The 18153-nt window shown below is 40.2% G+C and overlaps 1 protein-coding gene across 10 annotated transcripts in view; it reads left to right on the top strand.

Annotated features, from left to right (window-relative positions):
• Nucleotides 1-18153, top strand: part of LOC122970434 (sodium bicarbonate cotransporter 3-like) — a 47716-nt gene that overhangs the window by 22213 nt on the left and 7350 nt on the right. For 7 of the 10 annotated variants that reach the window (XM_044336568.1, XM_044336564.1, XM_044336566.1 and 4 more), the window contains exons 5-19: nucleotides 289-449; nucleotides 1560-1748; nucleotides 2764-3147; nucleotides 7526-7605; nucleotides 8397-8554; nucleotides 9157-9244; nucleotides 9482-9628; nucleotides 9909-10015; nucleotides 11931-12105; nucleotides 13079-13212; nucleotides 14213-14458; nucleotides 15289-15394; nucleotides 16541-16702; nucleotides 17261-17374; nucleotides 17648-17809. In XM_044336568.1, the coding sequence (XP_044192503.1) occupies nucleotides 289-449; nucleotides 1560-1748; nucleotides 2764-3147; nucleotides 7526-7605; nucleotides 8397-8554; nucleotides 9157-9244; nucleotides 9482-9628; nucleotides 9909-10015; nucleotides 11931-12105; nucleotides 13079-13212; nucleotides 14213-14458; nucleotides 15289-15394; nucleotides 16541-16702; nucleotides 17261-17374; nucleotides 17648-17809 (2413 nt within the window). The remainder of the gene's footprint in view (nucleotides 1-288; nucleotides 450-1559; nucleotides 1749-2763; nucleotides 3148-7525; nucleotides 7606-8396; nucleotides 8555-9156; nucleotides 9245-9481; nucleotides 9629-9908; nucleotides 10016-11930; nucleotides 12106-13078; nucleotides 13213-14212; nucleotides 14459-15288; nucleotides 15395-16540; nucleotides 16703-17260; nucleotides 17375-17647; nucleotides 17810-18153) is intronic. The other 3 variants (XM_044336565.1, XM_044336572.1, XM_044336571.1) reach the window with 3 other exon arrangements.

Here is an 18153-nt window from a genome sequence, read left to right as displayed (position 1 = left end):
TGGCATTTCAAAATTGTCCCTCACCGATAAAACTTGTGTTCACCGAAGGGACAGATTTGGAATATGAGTCACGCAGTTTGCAGTGCTTCATTATCCGCTCTGAAAAGCGAGATTTTAATTTGTATGAGTTACAATGCAGCTGGGCCATATGAGAAGGAGTGAGATGTCTTTGAACTATAATGCAATTCATATTTTATTTCCATGTTAATTACAATATGTGGTTCAATGAAAGCATTTTGATCTGTGTGTGTGTTTGTGTGTGTGTATTGTCTTGATGTTTATCTACAGATGGCTCAAGTTCGAGGAGGATGTGGAAGATGGTGGGGAGAGGTGGAGTAAGCCTTATGTGGCTACACTGTCTCTACACAGTTTATTTGAACTACGTAGCTGCATACTCAACGGCACAGTCATGCTGGATATGAGGGCCAACAGTATAGAGGAAATTGCCGGTAAAGCTTACAGTCCTTTTAAAGACATCTTATTTTCATTCCATTTGTACTGTATTTCTTAAGAGGCATTGTAGTGAAAAGCATGACATAGATAAAGCAGATAATTATTTATTACTCAGGTAATATAATTTTGCCCCAATTATTTTTCTTAAAGCCAAAACACTGCCGCCAAATGGTGCGCGTCAAAACAGCCGCCCCTATTATTTTCTGTGTACAACCCCCACACCAGCAGTGGCTAGGCGTGTGCTGCACCTGTGACACTTCACACCACTGTCCTATTTCCAGCCTTGCTGCCCCTGGAAAAAAATGCATTTTTTTACAGAGAAAAGGCTGTTTTGTACTTCAATACAATAATACAATTGACTACTGACATTATTTACTAGTTTGGTGCTTGTTTTTCACCGTAGTTTTAACCATTACACTTGTAAATGGTAAATGGACTGTACTTGTATAGCGCCTTTCTAGTCTTCTGACCACTCAAAGCGCTTTTACACTACGAATCACATTCACACACATTCATTCGCTGAATGGGTACAGGGGCTACCATGCAAGGTCCCAACCTGCCCATCAGAAGAAATCTAATCATTCACACACATTCTCACACTGATGGCACAGCTATCAGGAGCAATTTGGGGTTAAGTATCTTGCCCTAGGACACATCAACATGCGGACTGGAGGAGCTGGGAATCAAACCGCCCACCTTTCGATTAGTGGACGAACTGCTCTACCTCCTGAGCCACAGCCTGTGCCTGTATCTACAAGACAAAAATGAATTAATTGTTGGTTGATCTGCTGCTTTCAAAACATGATCTCACGGTTCAGATTATTTTTTCAAGTTATTTATAAAAAAATATTCAACTACAATGGACAACTCACCCACAGAATTTCATTGTCTGGTGCTACACACGTAGAACTGGAGTTACATCCAGGTAACCACTATATTGACACACTGCAGCACAACATTTCCTATCGGTGCTAGGGGCGGCACTTGACGCGCATCATATGATGTGCCATGGCACCTTTGCAGCAATGTGTTTTCAGCTTTACTATGTTTCAGCTTTACTATATTTACTGTGTTTGTATCCCTGCTCCTGTGTTTGTATGACTCAGACATGCTGATAGACAGTATGGTGGCATCAGGCCAGCTGAAGGAGGACCTGCGCGACAAGGTGCGGGAAGCCATGCTGAAGAAACACCACCACCAGAATGAGAGAAAGCTCAGCAATCGCATCCCTCTGGTGCGCTCCATCGCTGACATAGGCAAGAAACACTCTGACCCACTCTTGCTTGAAAGAAACGGTGAGATCCTATGGTCCACTCGCATTTCTTTTTCATCCACATTTTCCACCATTTGGGGAATTATTTCTAAAGATCCAATGTTCAAATTCTTCAATGCCAGCGTAGAAGGTGGATGGTAAAAGTGAGTAGAAACTAGAATGATCTCTATTGAAATAATTGGCCCCCTTAGTGAAAGAGAAATCTGGGTGCTAAGGATTGTGCTAACGTCTATGGCTGGCCTGGCTTTGGGTTTGAAATAATGACTGTTTTCACTCCTTAGGGTGATATTCAGGAAATGATGCTTTACCTGCACCTGGAGTCAGCATTGTGTGTTTTTTTTTGACTGGGCATGGCCGCAGTGGTGTTAATATATGTGTGCATTTTAAGATCTTGAATGCCAGCTTGAGGTTTTAAAAATGACAGAAATATGATGTTCTTCACTTCTCTGCCTGTGGTTCTTGATGGGCTTGCATTTTCATGTCATTACACCTGAAATGCAAATTTAAAAGGTCAAAATGATATTTTATGATTGTTGGTGATAGTAATAGCAATATGAAAGATGTATTTCATGTACTAAATGAGTATCTACTGTGTAGGATTTATGACTGGTCTGTCGTGGTAGAGCACAGTGCACTGACATCGTGCTAACTCATCCACTCCTGCATGCAAGCTGAACTGAGTTTTGCCTTACCTCAGTCATGTTGCGTGATTGTTTTGTTTGAGGTTGAATGAGACAAGTTGTTTGGCCCTTGCGGATCCTCCTACATGCCTCACTGAATCATTCTTATTGTCTTCTGCACACAATCATGCTTTTTGCTCACGTTTATGCAAGCATGAATCTCAAATAACACCTCTGCCATGCTCTTGCTGCTCACCCTTTCTGGCTGTGTCTCCTCCAGATACCATCCCTGTGATGTACTCCTACTTCATGTAATTTTCCTTTCTGCTCCATCCCTCTTTCCTCTTCCTCCTTCTCCTTTCCCTCCTTCTCTCTCTCTCCCTTATTTCCCTTTTTTGCCATTGTCTCCTCTGTTAGGAGAGGGGTTGTCCTCTTCACGTCTCTCTCTCCAAAAGCCAGGGGCACCCTCATCTGTCTCCAACCTGTCACAGAGACGAGAATCCAAAGTCTCCATCCTGCTCAACCATCTCCTGCCCTCTTCTTCCTCCAACACTGGGCCCTCCCCAGGCCCCTCACCCCTCGCCACCCCTCAAAATACCCCTGCATCCTTCAGGCGCTCCTCCCAGAGCCCCCCACGCACCCATGGGGCAGGCCCCGGCCCTCTAGGCATCCCAGAGGTGGTGGTATCGCCTCCCGAGGATGACGACCCACCTAACTCTGCAGAGGAAGAGGCAGCATCACAACAGTTCAGCCGGCGAGCATCCTCGGCATCCCAGGGCCTCGAGCTGCTGCCCTTAGAAGGCAAATATCTGTGTAGCCTGCCAGTGTGAGTCACGGCTTGAACAGAGAACACTAGCACTAGCATGAAAGCTCTGCTTCCTGTCAACTTCCAATCCTGTGGCCATCTCATCAATAACCCACAGCAAGGCTCACTCTAGTCAAAGACGCTGTTCCCACAATGTTTTTGACACCACTCTCCTTTTCCCCTCATGATTCTTGCTTCCCTTTCCCTCTCTTAACTTTCTAACTATTCCACTGACCCATTCTTCACACTGCATAGACCTTTTATACTCTGTCTCCCTACACATTTTCGAGACATTCTTCAGTGTCTTTGCCTTGCTTGACCACATTTCTGTTCACACCTTTTGCATTGTGGTCTCATGGCTGCCCTCCAAAATTTTTTGGTCTGTCTGATCTTTCTCCCACACTGCATCATGTGTCCTGTGATGTTTTATTGCTGTGTCTATCTTATTTATCCCATCTCACTCTTCTCCATCAAGGTTTTTCATGCTAATAGGGATGTTCCATGTTTCTTTTTAGCTTATGAATCTGGATCATTTAATCTTTAGTGTCTACTGATGTTATTTAATTTACAGCTACATAATACAGCTGCACCTCACACTTTTTATACAAGTTGGATTTAGATTGGACAGTTGTATGTCATTTAATTGTTACCCATAAAAATTTGAATTGTGTCCTGTAGTGTTTTGTATAATAGAGAGGAGTGTCTGTATGGATCTGTTGTAGCAATAAGCTTTACAAAGGATTTGTACAGCTTACAGAATGTTGAAATGACGTGAGGTGAGGTGCACCACATCTGCAAAATGCTGCGTTTATGGAGCAGCAAGACTATTTTTCTAATTCAAAGCTGTTTTGGTTTTACCTTCTGAAACTCGCTCTCAATGTGGTTATCATTAATTGGAACGACTGGCTGCTGTTTATTTTTCTTGCTGCTGGAATGGGTTTCTTTCTGTTCTAGCAGAGTGCATCGAGGCACTTTTGGATAGGTTACATATTCAGAGTACAATCTGTTATAATAAAAGATCGAAAGTGAATTAGACTTTTAATTGCTGATATCAATCAATGTGAAATGTAGTCTATGATACTGATCTACTCGCTGATAAGCTTTGGGACATCCCTAGCTGTGATGAAGTCCTTAAGGTTTTTTTAGCGTGTTTGTTGTAGAGAGTGACATTATAAGTACTTAATCTTTTTAGCTGCAACATGTTTTATCCCCTGATGACTGTTCCATTTTGAGTACCCACAAATATACATGTCATGCAACTTTTGTTTTTTCCCCTGGCATCCTTTTGGCACCCATGCCCTTCCTCCTCACCAATTTCTAAGTATAAACATTCTTTTACCCGATTAAGAATCTAGTGAGGGCAGCATGTGCCAGCAACCCGGCTAAATATAAGTGTGAGACCAGGATGGGTGTGTTGGTGAGGACCCATATTGGCACCTACAGTGACTTTTTGTTCTTCCCAAACCAAGCCTAGTCAATGTATTATTAGAATGTGTGCGTGCATGTGTGTCTGTGCTTGTCTCACTCCTGGAATGGCTCCATTTCAGAGTATGGGTCATTAAAACAAGTGATCACTTGGTTGGAGCTGAATCTCAAAGGTTGTGTGAAAGGGTGGTCTTATTATAGCTGACAAGCTTATGTAATTGTACCCCCTTCTAGGAAAATATACACTATTTCACAAGAGGAAAGCGTCGTGACATTAGTGTGTGGGTTATTCAGAGGGGGGTTTCAAGTCCTAATTATTACATTCTAATAAATGTACTTTGGTGAACACTGTAGGTTGTAAAAATGTTGTACAAAGTTAGCTTAAAATAGATATAGTGTTAGACAGTGAAATGCCCTTTATCACTCACAGTAATTTGTCTGAATGCCAATTACAGTCTGTCTTACAGGTCACAAATAATTATAGTCAGCAGTGAAACGATATAGTTGTTCTTGATGTTTTTCATAGCATGTGCTATATTGTAACGGCACTGAGTTTACCACAGGCTATTTATACCTGTACATGCTATTTATACTTATACATGCTATCTACCGATGGCTATGCCATCTACCCAGGTTATTTATACCTATACATACAATCTACTGATGGTATGTATAGGTATAAATAGCCTGGATAATAGATAAAGGATAAAATATGTTTTCATGGGTAAAATACCTGTGCACAGGGCATGCAGGAAATCATTGGTGGCATTGAGTGATATTCACTAAAACTTATTGTGTGTATCCTTGAAGTCTAACAAAAGCACTGAATGCATTCCCCCCCTCATAAAACATTTGCAAAGCTGACTTTTTCAGTATTTTAAATCCTATAGTATTTACATCCATGTTTAGTAGTTTGCAGTCTTCCTCTTCCCTACCTTCCTCTTTGCTGCATTTTTTGGCTCATTACAGTCACCTGTAGATCATTAAAATAGTGGGAGACCATTTGCGGGACTGTTCATTGTGCCACCGTCATAAAAAACTGCTCCATAGCGCTACTAGAGGTCAGAAACTCCACAGGGTACCTTTAACTTAACTACCAATGGTCACTTTGATTTATTATAGGCATCTCAGCTCATGGTAACCCAGTGTCATTATATAATCACTGTATGTATACAACTGTTTGTAATCTCTGAGTCTTTACGCATTATAACACAAACTGTGCAAATAACTGTGGATTACCAGCACTTAACCAAAGTCAATACATTGATAATACAGCAAAGAAGCACATAGCGATGTAAAGTTACTGCAAAGATACAATATAAAAATCCAGGTGCATCTTTTTTCTTTACACATTTCCCAAGAAACACCTAGTGCTACCAGTGTTACATAAGAGACAGAAAATTTGTACAATTTCAGTTATTATTTTACACTTTTGCATACAAATGAGCTTGCGCTGTGACGCCACTGTTTAAAAGGCTGGTATGGGTGAGCATTCCAGGGCTTAGCCTTCCTGAATGAAGTGTGTTGGCGGATGCAACCTAAGCTAATCCCTCCCTTATTCCAAGAGGCTTTGTTGGGTATGTGAGCAATCATGCTCCTGTTCACCGGTCACAGCTACCCAGCATCCATTGGGGGTTACTTCAGGGTATAGTTCAAGGGTATGGATCACTGGACAGATCACATGCCTGCAGATATGGCACATTGTAATTTTGACTTGGCTTAAGGTTGTACTAATTTATTTCGAATGACTGCAAAAAAAAAATGAAGAAATGTGTTGATGTAGATGTATGGAAATAAGAAATACCTGGTAAAAGAAGTGTTACTTCAGAATTGCAGAGAATAGTATGCATATGCTATTCTTTGACTCAATTACATTGCTCCCTCATTTCATCTCCCACCCTCATGTCACCTCAAGTGCTAGCGTTTCCTGTATCTGGTATGGCTCACGTCGCATAAGCAATGTTGAAGTGTGCAGCCAATTATGCACAAAAATACTGTAGCTTCAACACATGAAGGTGCTGAAGTCTGGAGAAGGTGAACTGTCAGGCATATCAAACACACTCACTCTCCTTTAGCTCAAAGCTTACATGAATTCAAGCACAGCAGGACTGACTCAAGCACCAGGGAAATGAGCTCGACAGACAAGGAGCAATCAGTAAAAGAATGTTTTGTGAAATATACATCTTCCCTGTGGAGAGTGATCACAGTCTTGCAGATCTGTAACCAAATCATTACATTTAGCAAGTAATGGTTGTAGTTGTTGAAGTAATCCTTTCACTTGCAGCTAGAAATTTGAAATGTCTGTCAGCCTGATCACCTGTATGTGGAACTTCAGCTCATCATTCTAAAAAACTTGCCTGTTAAACACTAGTACTCCTGATTTTTACTTTAGCGATCTAAAAGGTGATGATTTTGACTTGGAGTGGCACAGGAGTGCAATTCACCACCACATACAATGGAAACTCTGTTGTACCAGAGTTGCTTTTCATCCTATTCAAATGTAAAGAAATATGCAAGATAAAATTATTCATTCATTCAGAGCTGATACAGTGGTTCATTTTCCTATTTAATCAGCAAAGCAGAATGTAAATATCACACTTAAACAGAACACTTTTTAACCTGTTGCACTGCATCACAAACTTGTGTGGGCAGCGGCATGTTTTCAGGATTGTGTATCAGGTTTGTTTGCTAAGAGCTTACCACTGATCAAAAATGCATGTGAAATTGCCTCCCATTTGTTCAGCCCATGCCGTAAAACAGCCTAGAACTTATTTGTTTAATTTTCCACTTCTTCAAAGTTGCAATCTGAGTAGAGAGAAGAATGAAAGACAAGGGGCATTTAATGATTGCATCACAAATGGCATTTCATGGTGAACCACACAGCTATTCTTGACCAGTCTTAGCCTCCCAAGGACTCACACCACTTTGTCTCCCCTCCCCCTCTCCCAGGACCACTGGTGTCTCCGAACTCTGTACCAAACAACCTGGATGGTAACAAGGCAATGGAGAGGAGGCCTTCTAAAGCAGGGGTCAGTAGAGAAAGCAGCAGTGTCGACTTCAGCAAGGTAACCTAACCACAGTACTGAGCACAGAAACAGTCCATCATGGTGGAGGAGCCCATGAGTTCATCAGTGTTTTTCCTCAGTTTCTGGACCTCCACAGACATTTCAGTGGCCTGTGTTGAAAGCTGCCTCTATGAGAGCCAACATCACATACCCATCGGCTCTTTCCTTCTTGGGCTCAGTAAGAGGCATCTGCAATCATTGTTCCACGTGTAATGGACTAAGAATTAATCATCAAAGTAAAAGTCTTATTTAGTTATGTAACTTTGGTTAGTTTGGAAAATTTCCTCCCTCGCATGGCCTCCATCCATCTTACCGTTTTGTTCCTCATCCATTAAATAAAATGGCAGGCCGCCATCAGTAGTTATCACTATAAAACCATCCAAGGTGCAGTGTTTATATGAGTCAGAGTATACAAAAGAGGGATGAAGAAAATCATCTTCTACACAGCGATAAAGAAAGTGTTACCATGCTCAGATCTGTATTTAGCATTGCACACAAGAGATATTTATTCAGGAACATGATAAATGCATCACAGCAATGGACAATCTTTGCTCAGTACTATGTAGTTGTTTACATAGCTGCTAACTTTCCTTATTTTTCATTATTATCATAGCATTCCAACAACTTGCTGCCATCCCTTACATTCACATGTCTTCATCGCTTTGTGCATGTGTGTCCTTGGAATCTGTTCTCTCATTCTTTCTCACAACTGAATATATCTGAATCCTAAATTCCATTGGTTCCATTGGTTTCAGGTGGACATGAATTTCATGAAGAAGATCCCTCCGGGTGCTGAGGCTTCCAATGTGCTGGTGGGGGAAGTGGACTTCCTGGAGAAGCCTATAATAGCCTTTGTCCGACTGTCCCCTGCAGTCCTTATCACTGGCCTCACTGAGGTGCCAGTGCCCACGAGGTACTATGATAACTAAGAGTTTAATAATATTATGATAAAGACTTTGATTCCAAAAATCAGATATTCAGAAAAAAGTGGCCTACTTCCACTATGTATTATACTGTAGCTGCAATTTAAAGCAAACTGACAAATTAATTTGTAAAAGCCCAAGTCACATGGGACTAAAGTAACTTGGGGATCTACTGAGATTGTACAAAACTCAGTCTGTATTCTACAGTATAAAGAAAAAAGAAAAAGAGTCTATAGCTGTGCTAGTAGCCCTGTGAGGCCAGAAAACAAAATTGTTGCTTGGAAAAATGGGGACGTAACTTTGCTCATCTATAACACATGCTGTGTGATGTGACAAAAGCTTGGCCTTACTGTGTAGTAGGTGCACACTGGACATATGATACACATTACTGCTGATTTCTTTTTTGTCAGCAAATGTAGCAATTAACCAGAAAAGGTAGGGAAGAATGTTTTATGAAGAAGAAACAGAGTTTAAAGTATTTTTGACAACATTTAATGAAGAAGAAATAAAACACAAGAAACCTCCACAGGATACATTTAAGTGATAAGTGATAGTGTTACTCATGGTTCATTTTTGTGTGTCTTGTCCAAAGGTTTCTTTTCCTGCTTTTGGGTCCTCATGGCAAGGGGCCTCAGTACCATGAGATTGGCAGATCCATGGCCACTCTGATGACAGATGAAGTGAGAGAAGGAAATATGGATGATATACCATGCACACAGCTTTTAATAATAATTTGTTATTTCAGCTTGTATAGTCTTTAAGCTGTATCAAAGAAAATCTTAGTAGTAGTTTGTAGTAGTCGACTGGACATTTCACTCTCTTGAACATGCTGTGAATTTGGTCTTGCTGTGAACAAATTACCATGTTATTGAGGCGTTTTAACAACTTATCAACAACAAATATTATTCATTATGTAGATTTTCCATGATGTGGCATACAAGGCGAAAGACAGAACGGATCTCCTCTCTGGGATAGATGAGTTTCTTGATCAAGTGACTGTCCTGCCTCCTGGAGAATGGGATCCCACGATCCGGATTGAGCCCCCTAAGAATGTCCCATCTCAGGTGAGTGTTTATCTCTGTTATATGCTGTGTAAAGTGTACTTACTGACTTGTTGAGTTTGTGTAAGTTACTGTATACCTATGCTCTGTGTACTTTTAATTTCACAAACTGCAACCTCTTCAAGTTTTCATGGACTATTCTTTGGTGTGTATTTCTGTATATCATACTGTACTCCATACCATTATAATCACACTGAGAGTGCCCCCTCATGGACTTGAGCAGCATGACAGCATGTTGGTGGAAATGCGTGGAAATACATTATTTATAAATGTCCTCCTGCAGCTGAAGAGGAAGAGGCCATCCCAGCCCAATGGTACTGCATCTCCAGCTGGAGAGCTGGAAAAAGATGACGACCATCATGGAGGACCTGAGCTGCAGAGGACTGGGAGGCGAGTACAGCATCTTTTCTCAGCATAGCAAGGACTTTAGATTAGAGTTTCTAATGCAAATGGGCCTGATTTACTACAGAGTACATTTTTTAAATATCACTTGTGTTAGCAAATATTTTGGCAAATAAATATGTGATAATTAAAGTGTATCCTAGTTGAATTAACAACCTCATTAGAGCATGTAGACATGTTTAATATATTATGTTGATTATGCTGGGGAATTAGGAAGCTCAAGTGCCTCTTGTTCACAAGAGAAAGCTCATCTGTCTAAGGAGCTCATTTTTTCCCTATAATATATAGTCTTATTTGTGGTAACAATAGTGAGATTGTCCTCGCTGCAAATTCTTTAAAATCTTTGTACAACAAGGAAGATGACATGAAATACAAGGCATCATCAAAAGATGTTTAACAAAAAACTACATACAACAATAGACATTTGTTCTGTAACCAAAAAGTGTTCAGTAAAAGCTATTTCTGTATTTGAGTAGCTCAGCACTACTATGTGATGATGTCTATGGAGGTGCTGACATTTATGGATTGCTAATGCTGAGTCTCTAGAGCCCAGGCCACACAGCAGAGAATGTGTTTATTTGAAACCTCAGACAGACACACACACTTTACACACATACACATTCAGTTGAGAGGCACTGTATTATTTACAGATTCACTCTCCCTTTCACCACTACTATAAAAGGCTTATACTATGAGGCAGCAACTGGGGGACAGAGTGTAAGGAAGTGCAAGGAGCCAATGTACAGAAAGGTATCGGAAACAGTGGCTATAAAAAAGAGACAGTGGGGGTTGTGGAGGTAGGCAATATAAGTTATTCCAGAGGTGTGGGAGAAAAGAAAATGAAAGGAGACCTCACAGCCGAGCAATTGAACAGGTGTCAGAGAAAGCAAAGAAAGATATACAAGGTGAGAAATGGATTTAAAAAAAAAATAGAATCTCTCAAAGGCAGGAAAGAGACTCAGAAAGAGAGAGGAAAACTGGGAGAGATTCTGAATGTGCATAAGGACAAAATCTCCCCCTGTTTACAAAAAATGAATTCAATGATATGACAGTACCACCTATTGTAGGTTTGAGGTTGGATGTTATTAAGATACACAGTTGCAAGCACAAAAAACATGCCATTCAGTCTCATGACTCATACACATTTGGTACACTACCAGTGTCAATATTTGCTGCCTTCCTAACACAGCAGATTTTATTCAAGCAAGTAACTTAAAACCTAGATGTAATCTTTACCAATTAACTGTGTAAAAATGGCATCAACACTGCAATTGAAATGACTGCAACTATAAAAAGAACAAGCAGAGGATTAATGTATTGAATTATTAACACATAGTGAGAAGGGCATTTCACAGGGTTATAGTAGAGACCAGTCAGACCACTCTGATCTCTAATTCAAGTGAATCAGAGATATAATAAATGTTTACTTAAAGTGTCTATAACCTGGACGTCTTTTGCCTTTTCACTGTTTTTAAAAGTGTTGTAGATTGTTGAAATATCTCAGTTAAATTTCTGGCTTCATATTAATGAAGTTTATGTGACACTAGATTATGTGCCCACTTGACTCTTCTCATTTTCTTAATTAACTCATTTATTTATTAATAAATTAAATCAAAATTGTCTATGCCATATTCCTTCTGTAATGTTATTGTGCACTACTACTTAAAAGTTCAAACATTAAAATTAGTGCTGCAACTAATGATTATCTGCCTTATCGCTTAATCTGTTAATTTCCCAATTAATCATTCCATCTCTAAATTGACAGAAAACTGAGGAAAAAAAGCACAACATTTATATTGCTTGTTTACGATTAATCAATTATTTAAATGGCTATTCCTTTTTTTTTCATTTAATAGACTAATTGATTCAGCTCCAATTAAAATCTATCTCCCTCCTCTTCCAGGATATTTGGAGGTCTGATCGCGGACATCAAGAGGAAGATTCCGTTTTACTGGAGTGACATCAAAGACTCCTTTAGCCTGCAGTGTCTAGCCTCTATCCTCTTCCTCTATTGCGCCTGCATGTCCCCTGTCATCACATTCGGAGGTCTGCTTGGGGAGGCAACGAAAGGCAACATAGTGAGTCCGACAGATTAGCTCTTAAAAGTCAGTACTCATGCTTTTCATTTGCCCAGTGGGAATCAAACCCCTAATCCCTGGTAGTGCTGCGTTGTATGAAATGAACTATACAGGGCATAATACCATTTCACTGTCATATGTGAGTATAGATATTATTTTGTGTTTCTTGTGATCTCATATAACCTACTCTTAAGACGTTTCCCCCAACCACTGTTATCAACACCAGTGGTTTCTAACATGACATTTAACATATATTTAAGTTAAAACTTTAAAAATTTCATACACGATATGAGGGATGCAGATGTGATGATCTGCATACAGTCCATCTCTGTCATACCCATCACTAATCTATCTCTCAAATAAGAAACACGTTTTCTGTCTTCCCTATTCTATCATGTCATGTAAAACAGGTCATTTACTGTGTCAAGAAGTGTCACCGTAAGTTTTTACCCAGTTACTGTCCTAGTACATACTCATTTGTGTAGATGTTGTACTGTGAGGTCTTAATTCACTGTCAAAAATATGTTGTGATGATTATTCAGTCTCCCCTGTTTTCACACTGCAAACTATTCTACATAGTGTCTCTCTTTTTGTTGCTCCCTCTCTCTGTCTGTCTTTCTCTGCTTGATACCCAGATGCCCTTAGTAGGCCAAGGACTGTTGGCATAGGTGCAGACTGTGTTCTGGTGTGTGTGATATGTCTGAGTAAACTCAAAACACAAGGGCTACACAGAGATATGACTTCGGACAAGTCAGCAGGGTGGAAACATTTGAATAGTTTATCTGGCCTCTCAGAAGCAACCCAGAATGTCTGTTTAATCAAAACTCTCTGTGTTCTGGTCGGGGGTGTCTTCTTCCTCATCTTTCTCTTTTCTCCTTCAGCCTTACCCTTTCTATCCTCCTCTGTGTGGTTTCACCTTCCCTATTCTCCCTTTCTCATTCCCTCACTCCCTCCCTCTCCTCTCTGTCTACAGAGTGCCATAGAGTCTCTATTTGGGGCATCACTGACAGGAGTGGCATACTCCCTCTTCGCAGGCCAGCCCCTCACTATTCTTGGCAGCACAGGGCCCGTTTTAGTGTTTGAGAAGATCCTCTTCAAGTTTTGCAGGTAAGTTAAAGGGGCCATATTGTGAAAAATTCACTTTTTCATTGCTTGTGAATTTATATTTGGGTCTCTATGTGCCCACTAACATACAAACTGTGGAACAAGACCATCCAGTCAGTTTGGTGTGGGCTTGCTTGCTTTGAACTCATGTGATTCAACAAGCCAATCAGCTTTGAATCCCCAACTGATGCTTACGTCAGTTGGGGGATTCATTGACATTGTAACCCCCACATCTTTGTTTCTCCAGGATTTCCGACCAAGGGTAGTCATTGTTATTTTCGCAAGCGACCAGACTGTTAAAATCTATATCCTAAGTAGCATCTGCAGCTCTTCATCAAACATTTCATGGTGGCTGTCTGCTTGTACTATTCCTTCCTGCATCATTTGTAACTGAGCCGTGAAGAAAGAGCTCCAATTATCTCCATATCTTGTGTCTCAGCCTCTTTTATTGAAGAATAGTGCAGCTGAATTCTTCACAATATTTAGCCATTTAAAATCTTTTAATATGAAGGAATAAAGCAGGAAATGTTGGGTTTTCATCAGCAGTAACTTAACACAAATCTGATATATGCTGCCCCTCGCGAGGCTTCCTGAAGCTGGCCAATCAGAACAGAGTGGGCACCTTGTGAGGGGGGCCTTAAAGAGACAGGAGCTAAAACGGCCTGTTTCAGACAGAGGCTGAATTGAGGGGCTGCATAAAGGGCCAGTATAAATAAGGAGTTTTTTTGAATGTGAATTGTGCAACGCTACTCTAGTAGAGTCCCAGAATAAAAATATAGAGCTGGAAATGAGCATAATAGATCCCCTTTAAAGCAAGTTTATTTTGCTGTGACATGATACAATATTTAAAATAGTCTAAATAGTTCACATAGTATACAGTATTTTGTATTTTAATAAATTCTTTTGGTCTCCAGTAGTCTAATGAGCCCTAATGTGCATGTACAGGTTAATGCATCTACCTCCATCTCCTCTCCTCCATGTCTACTTTTTCTCACCTTCCCAGTGACTATAGCCTGTCCTACCTGTCGCTGCGGACCAGCATCGGTTTGTGGACAGCCTTCCTGTGTATTATCCTGGTGGCCACAGATGCTAGCTCCCTGGTCTGCTATATCACCCGGTTCACAGAGGAGGCCTTTGCTGCACTCATCTGCATCATCTTCATCTACGAGGCTCTAGAGAAGCTCTTTCACCTGGGAGAACACTTCCCTGTCAACATCCACAACAACTTGGACAACCTGACATTGTATTCGTAAGTACTGAGATTCCACTTATATTCACTGTAAATTTCATATTATTGTTATTATTTATTTATTTTTGCTGAAGCTCTTATTTAAAGGGACTTAGAAGAGTTAGTGGAACGAATTTAAATTCCTAGATCACCAGTATTATTTCAGGCAGAGCTGATTCCCTCCATTAACGAGTTTCCTGGGGGAATCAGTGAATTACTGTTTGGACCTTTAAACGTGCAATAATTTCTCTCTTGTCCAAAAGCAAATTAGATTACATTAGAATTCAGCAAAGAGCCAAGATTTGGATTCAACCTTTTCTGGAGGCCAACAAAACAATACATTTCCAAGTTTTTGCACAAGCCCAGAAGCACCATCTTTAACTGTTGATTATGTTCAGCACATTTATATCAAGGTATCAACAATAATTATGAATATTTATTCATTCAATACTGAATTTAAATCAATAAAATCATTCTTTAGTAATAATATATATATATACTTTTTTATTTTATCAGATAAGCATTGATAAGTCAGTCAGAGCTATCACACCCCTTTTTAAATACATTGTTATGATGTCATGTCAAAGGGTTGCATCTAATCATATATCATACACATTAATAGCTCCCATTAAGAACACACTGCTTTCATTGGTAAAGACAATAATTATAGTGGCTTGAGGAACTCCCAGCAGATTTCTCCCCACCTTGCATGAAACAAATCTAAAACGACTGATGGTAGCAGATTTACTTCAGGTTGTGTTTTACATTCACTTTAAAATGAACCTAATTCTCTTAAGATCAGGATACATAATTAAATACATACTGCTTAGCATTTATTCTCTTGTCCCCAGGTGTCAGTGCTCTCAACCAGTCAATGCCACGGATCAGATCAAGCAGAAGTGGAACGAGACAGGATACAGCCCAGACTCCATCCCATGGAGCCAGCTCAATGTTTCGGTGAGGCTGGCACACAGTGACCTCCAGTGTGATAGGCACTAATTACACCCACAGTCATCTCTCTCTACTAAAGGGAGGAATCTCCGTCTGTCTGTATGTATGTATGTGTGTCCTTCGCGTATCTCGATAACCGTTCATCCGATCGACTTCACACTCAGCAGGTGTATTGTTGAGGACCCAAGGAAGTGCAATGTCGAGTGTGAAGTTGTTTGGATGAGGGGTTCTTGAGAAATATATAAAAATACCTCATAAACAACGTTGCTTATGCTTCTTCTTCTGCCCATGGAGTCAACAAGTTGAAATATGTACAGCGCCACTCTGCCATTGCGACCCACATTGTGGTCGGAGGGGGGATTACATCAGTAGTGATAAGAACTACCTTAGAGAATGAATTGAAAAAGTTCAGAGTTAAGCTCTACTATTCCCATCCCTCATGAAAACTTGGTACGTATGTTCAAGACATGGTGCAGGATGTCTCAGGCACATTTTGAACAGGTACTGCAGTTCATCCGATCAACTTCAGCTCAGCTCAATATTGTAGTCTCCCTATAGTCTGTATGTAAGGTACTTTGGGAACATAGGCAAATTGTAGTGTCTACTGATAGTCTGCATGTTAGGCGTTTAGGGAGCATTGGTAAATTGTAGCATCTACCGATAGCCTGCATGTGAGACGTTTAGGGAGCATCGGTAAATTGTAGCATGTACCAACAGTCTGCCTGGAGGTGTTAAGGGGACAGGTACTGCTCTCTCTACGTGTTGAGAAATCAGCCCATTCCAAACAGGCATGTTTTGAATGGGCACTGTACTACTATAACTATAAAGGAATCTCTGTCCATATATATGCATGTATGTCCTTCACATATCTCGACAACCGTTTAACCAATCGACCACAGGCGGAGCTGTACGACCCTGCCATGAGAGAGACGAGGGGACACTGCACTAGTATTTAAAGGATGTGTAAAGGAAACCCACATCATCAGCCAATATCCTCACACTCACTCACTGATTCATACAGATTTAGTCAGATACATAAATACTAATGCAACAACTTACTAGTCTGCCAAAAAAGCTGCTTCTGTAAGCACTGGCACAGCTTACCAAAATTAGTGTTACAATATGAATCTAATACTCCTTCTTTTTCTTTAGATGTGTAAAACGCTCAATGGAGAGTTTGTGGGTCCAGCCTGCAGTAACCATGGACCCTACATCCCAGATGTTCTCTTCTGGTCCATCATCCTCTTCTTCACCACCTTCTTCTTGTCATCCTTCCTCAAGCAGTTCAAAACAGAGAGATACTTCCCCACCAAGGTCAGTCACCTGGCATGTAAAGTTTTGTTAATGTGCATTCTGTATTTTGGTTTTTAATAACGTAAAAGACATATATTACTGGTTAAAATATGAATATCAGTAAATTCACATCTGAATAGAGTTTTTTTGTACAACTCTGCATGCAATAGTGTGTAGATCTAGCTAAAAGCCTCTCACACTAAGTAAATGTTTACATTGGATCACTTATTAAAATGCAGGAGCTGTCTCCTGTATAGAAAGATCTTCCCACATCCTCCCACATAGTACCAGCTAGTCTGTTATCACTTGGTGTTCTGTGTAGGCAGGTGTTGGTATTGTCTGAATTGTCATGCTTTTACTGTTGACACAAATGTAATTATTACTTTGGTGGATCTTGACAGTGACAAGCCGTAAATGACTAGATGAAGACTAATGTACTAGAACAGCTCCTATTCATGTCTGTGTGTATGAGGATGAATTTGAAACAACAAAGAAACAGTAGAAAACGCTTGCTCACTTGAACTCCTTAAATAGATTAATAAATATACCTGTGGTGTTTCTTTTCTGTGTGTGCGGTAGGTGCGGTCCACTATCAGTGACTTTGCTGTGTTTATAACCATCATGATCATGGTGTTGGTGGACTATCTAATGGGGATCCCCTCTCCTAAACTCAATGTCCCTGACCGCTTTGAGGTAGGCATCTATTCCAGCATATCTGTCTATATATATATATGGATGTTCAGATGACATGGAGGGAGCATTTATCCAAATGTAATGTGCCATTTCAAGGATTTAATCTGAAAATGCTCTCTGTTATAGATGTTAAAATTAAATATCCACAATAACTTTACTATTGTAAACAAAGTTCTGAATTTAGTACTTAAAAAAATATGTCACATAATCAAATATTCTCAAATAATTCTTTTAGGCTGTATATACTCAATGTGCGCTGCCTTTTCCCTGCAGCCAACTTCAAAGAACCGAGGCTGGCTGATAGACCCTTTAGGAGAAAATCCCTGGTGGACGCTGCTTGTGGCAGCACTTCCTGCCCTGCTCTGCACCATCCTCATCTTTATGGACCAACAGATCACTGCTGTCATCATCAACCGCAAAGAACACAAGCTCAAGGTCAAACCTGTGCTTCTTTCATTTTTGTTACACATGATCGTGTACTGTACCTAAACTACCCATTGCCATTGTTTTTCTTTTTCATCCCAAATCATAATCATTCTAAAATCATATTTAATTCATTTTAATTAAGTTTTAATTAAAGTCATGTATTATGATAATTACAGAATTTTGAGGAAGCTGCTGTCTTTCTATCTGAACACTCCCTTCCACTCTCTGTACACTCCTCTAATCTTCTGTGGCTCACTCATCTCTCATCAGTCATCTCTCTCCCTATCTGTCACCCTTGATTATGGTTGAATCTGACATTTTCTTTTTTCTGTTTTTCTGCTGTCTTAAACTCA

This window comes from Thunnus albacares, chromosome 19, assembly GCF_914725855.1.
Source record: "Thunnus albacares chromosome 19, fThuAlb1.1, whole genome shotgun sequence".
In the NCBI taxonomy this organism is placed as follows: Eukaryota; Metazoa; Chordata; class Actinopteri; order Scombriformes; family Scombridae; genus Thunnus; species Thunnus albacares.
This window is presented reverse-complemented; position numbering and strand designations above follow the sequence as displayed.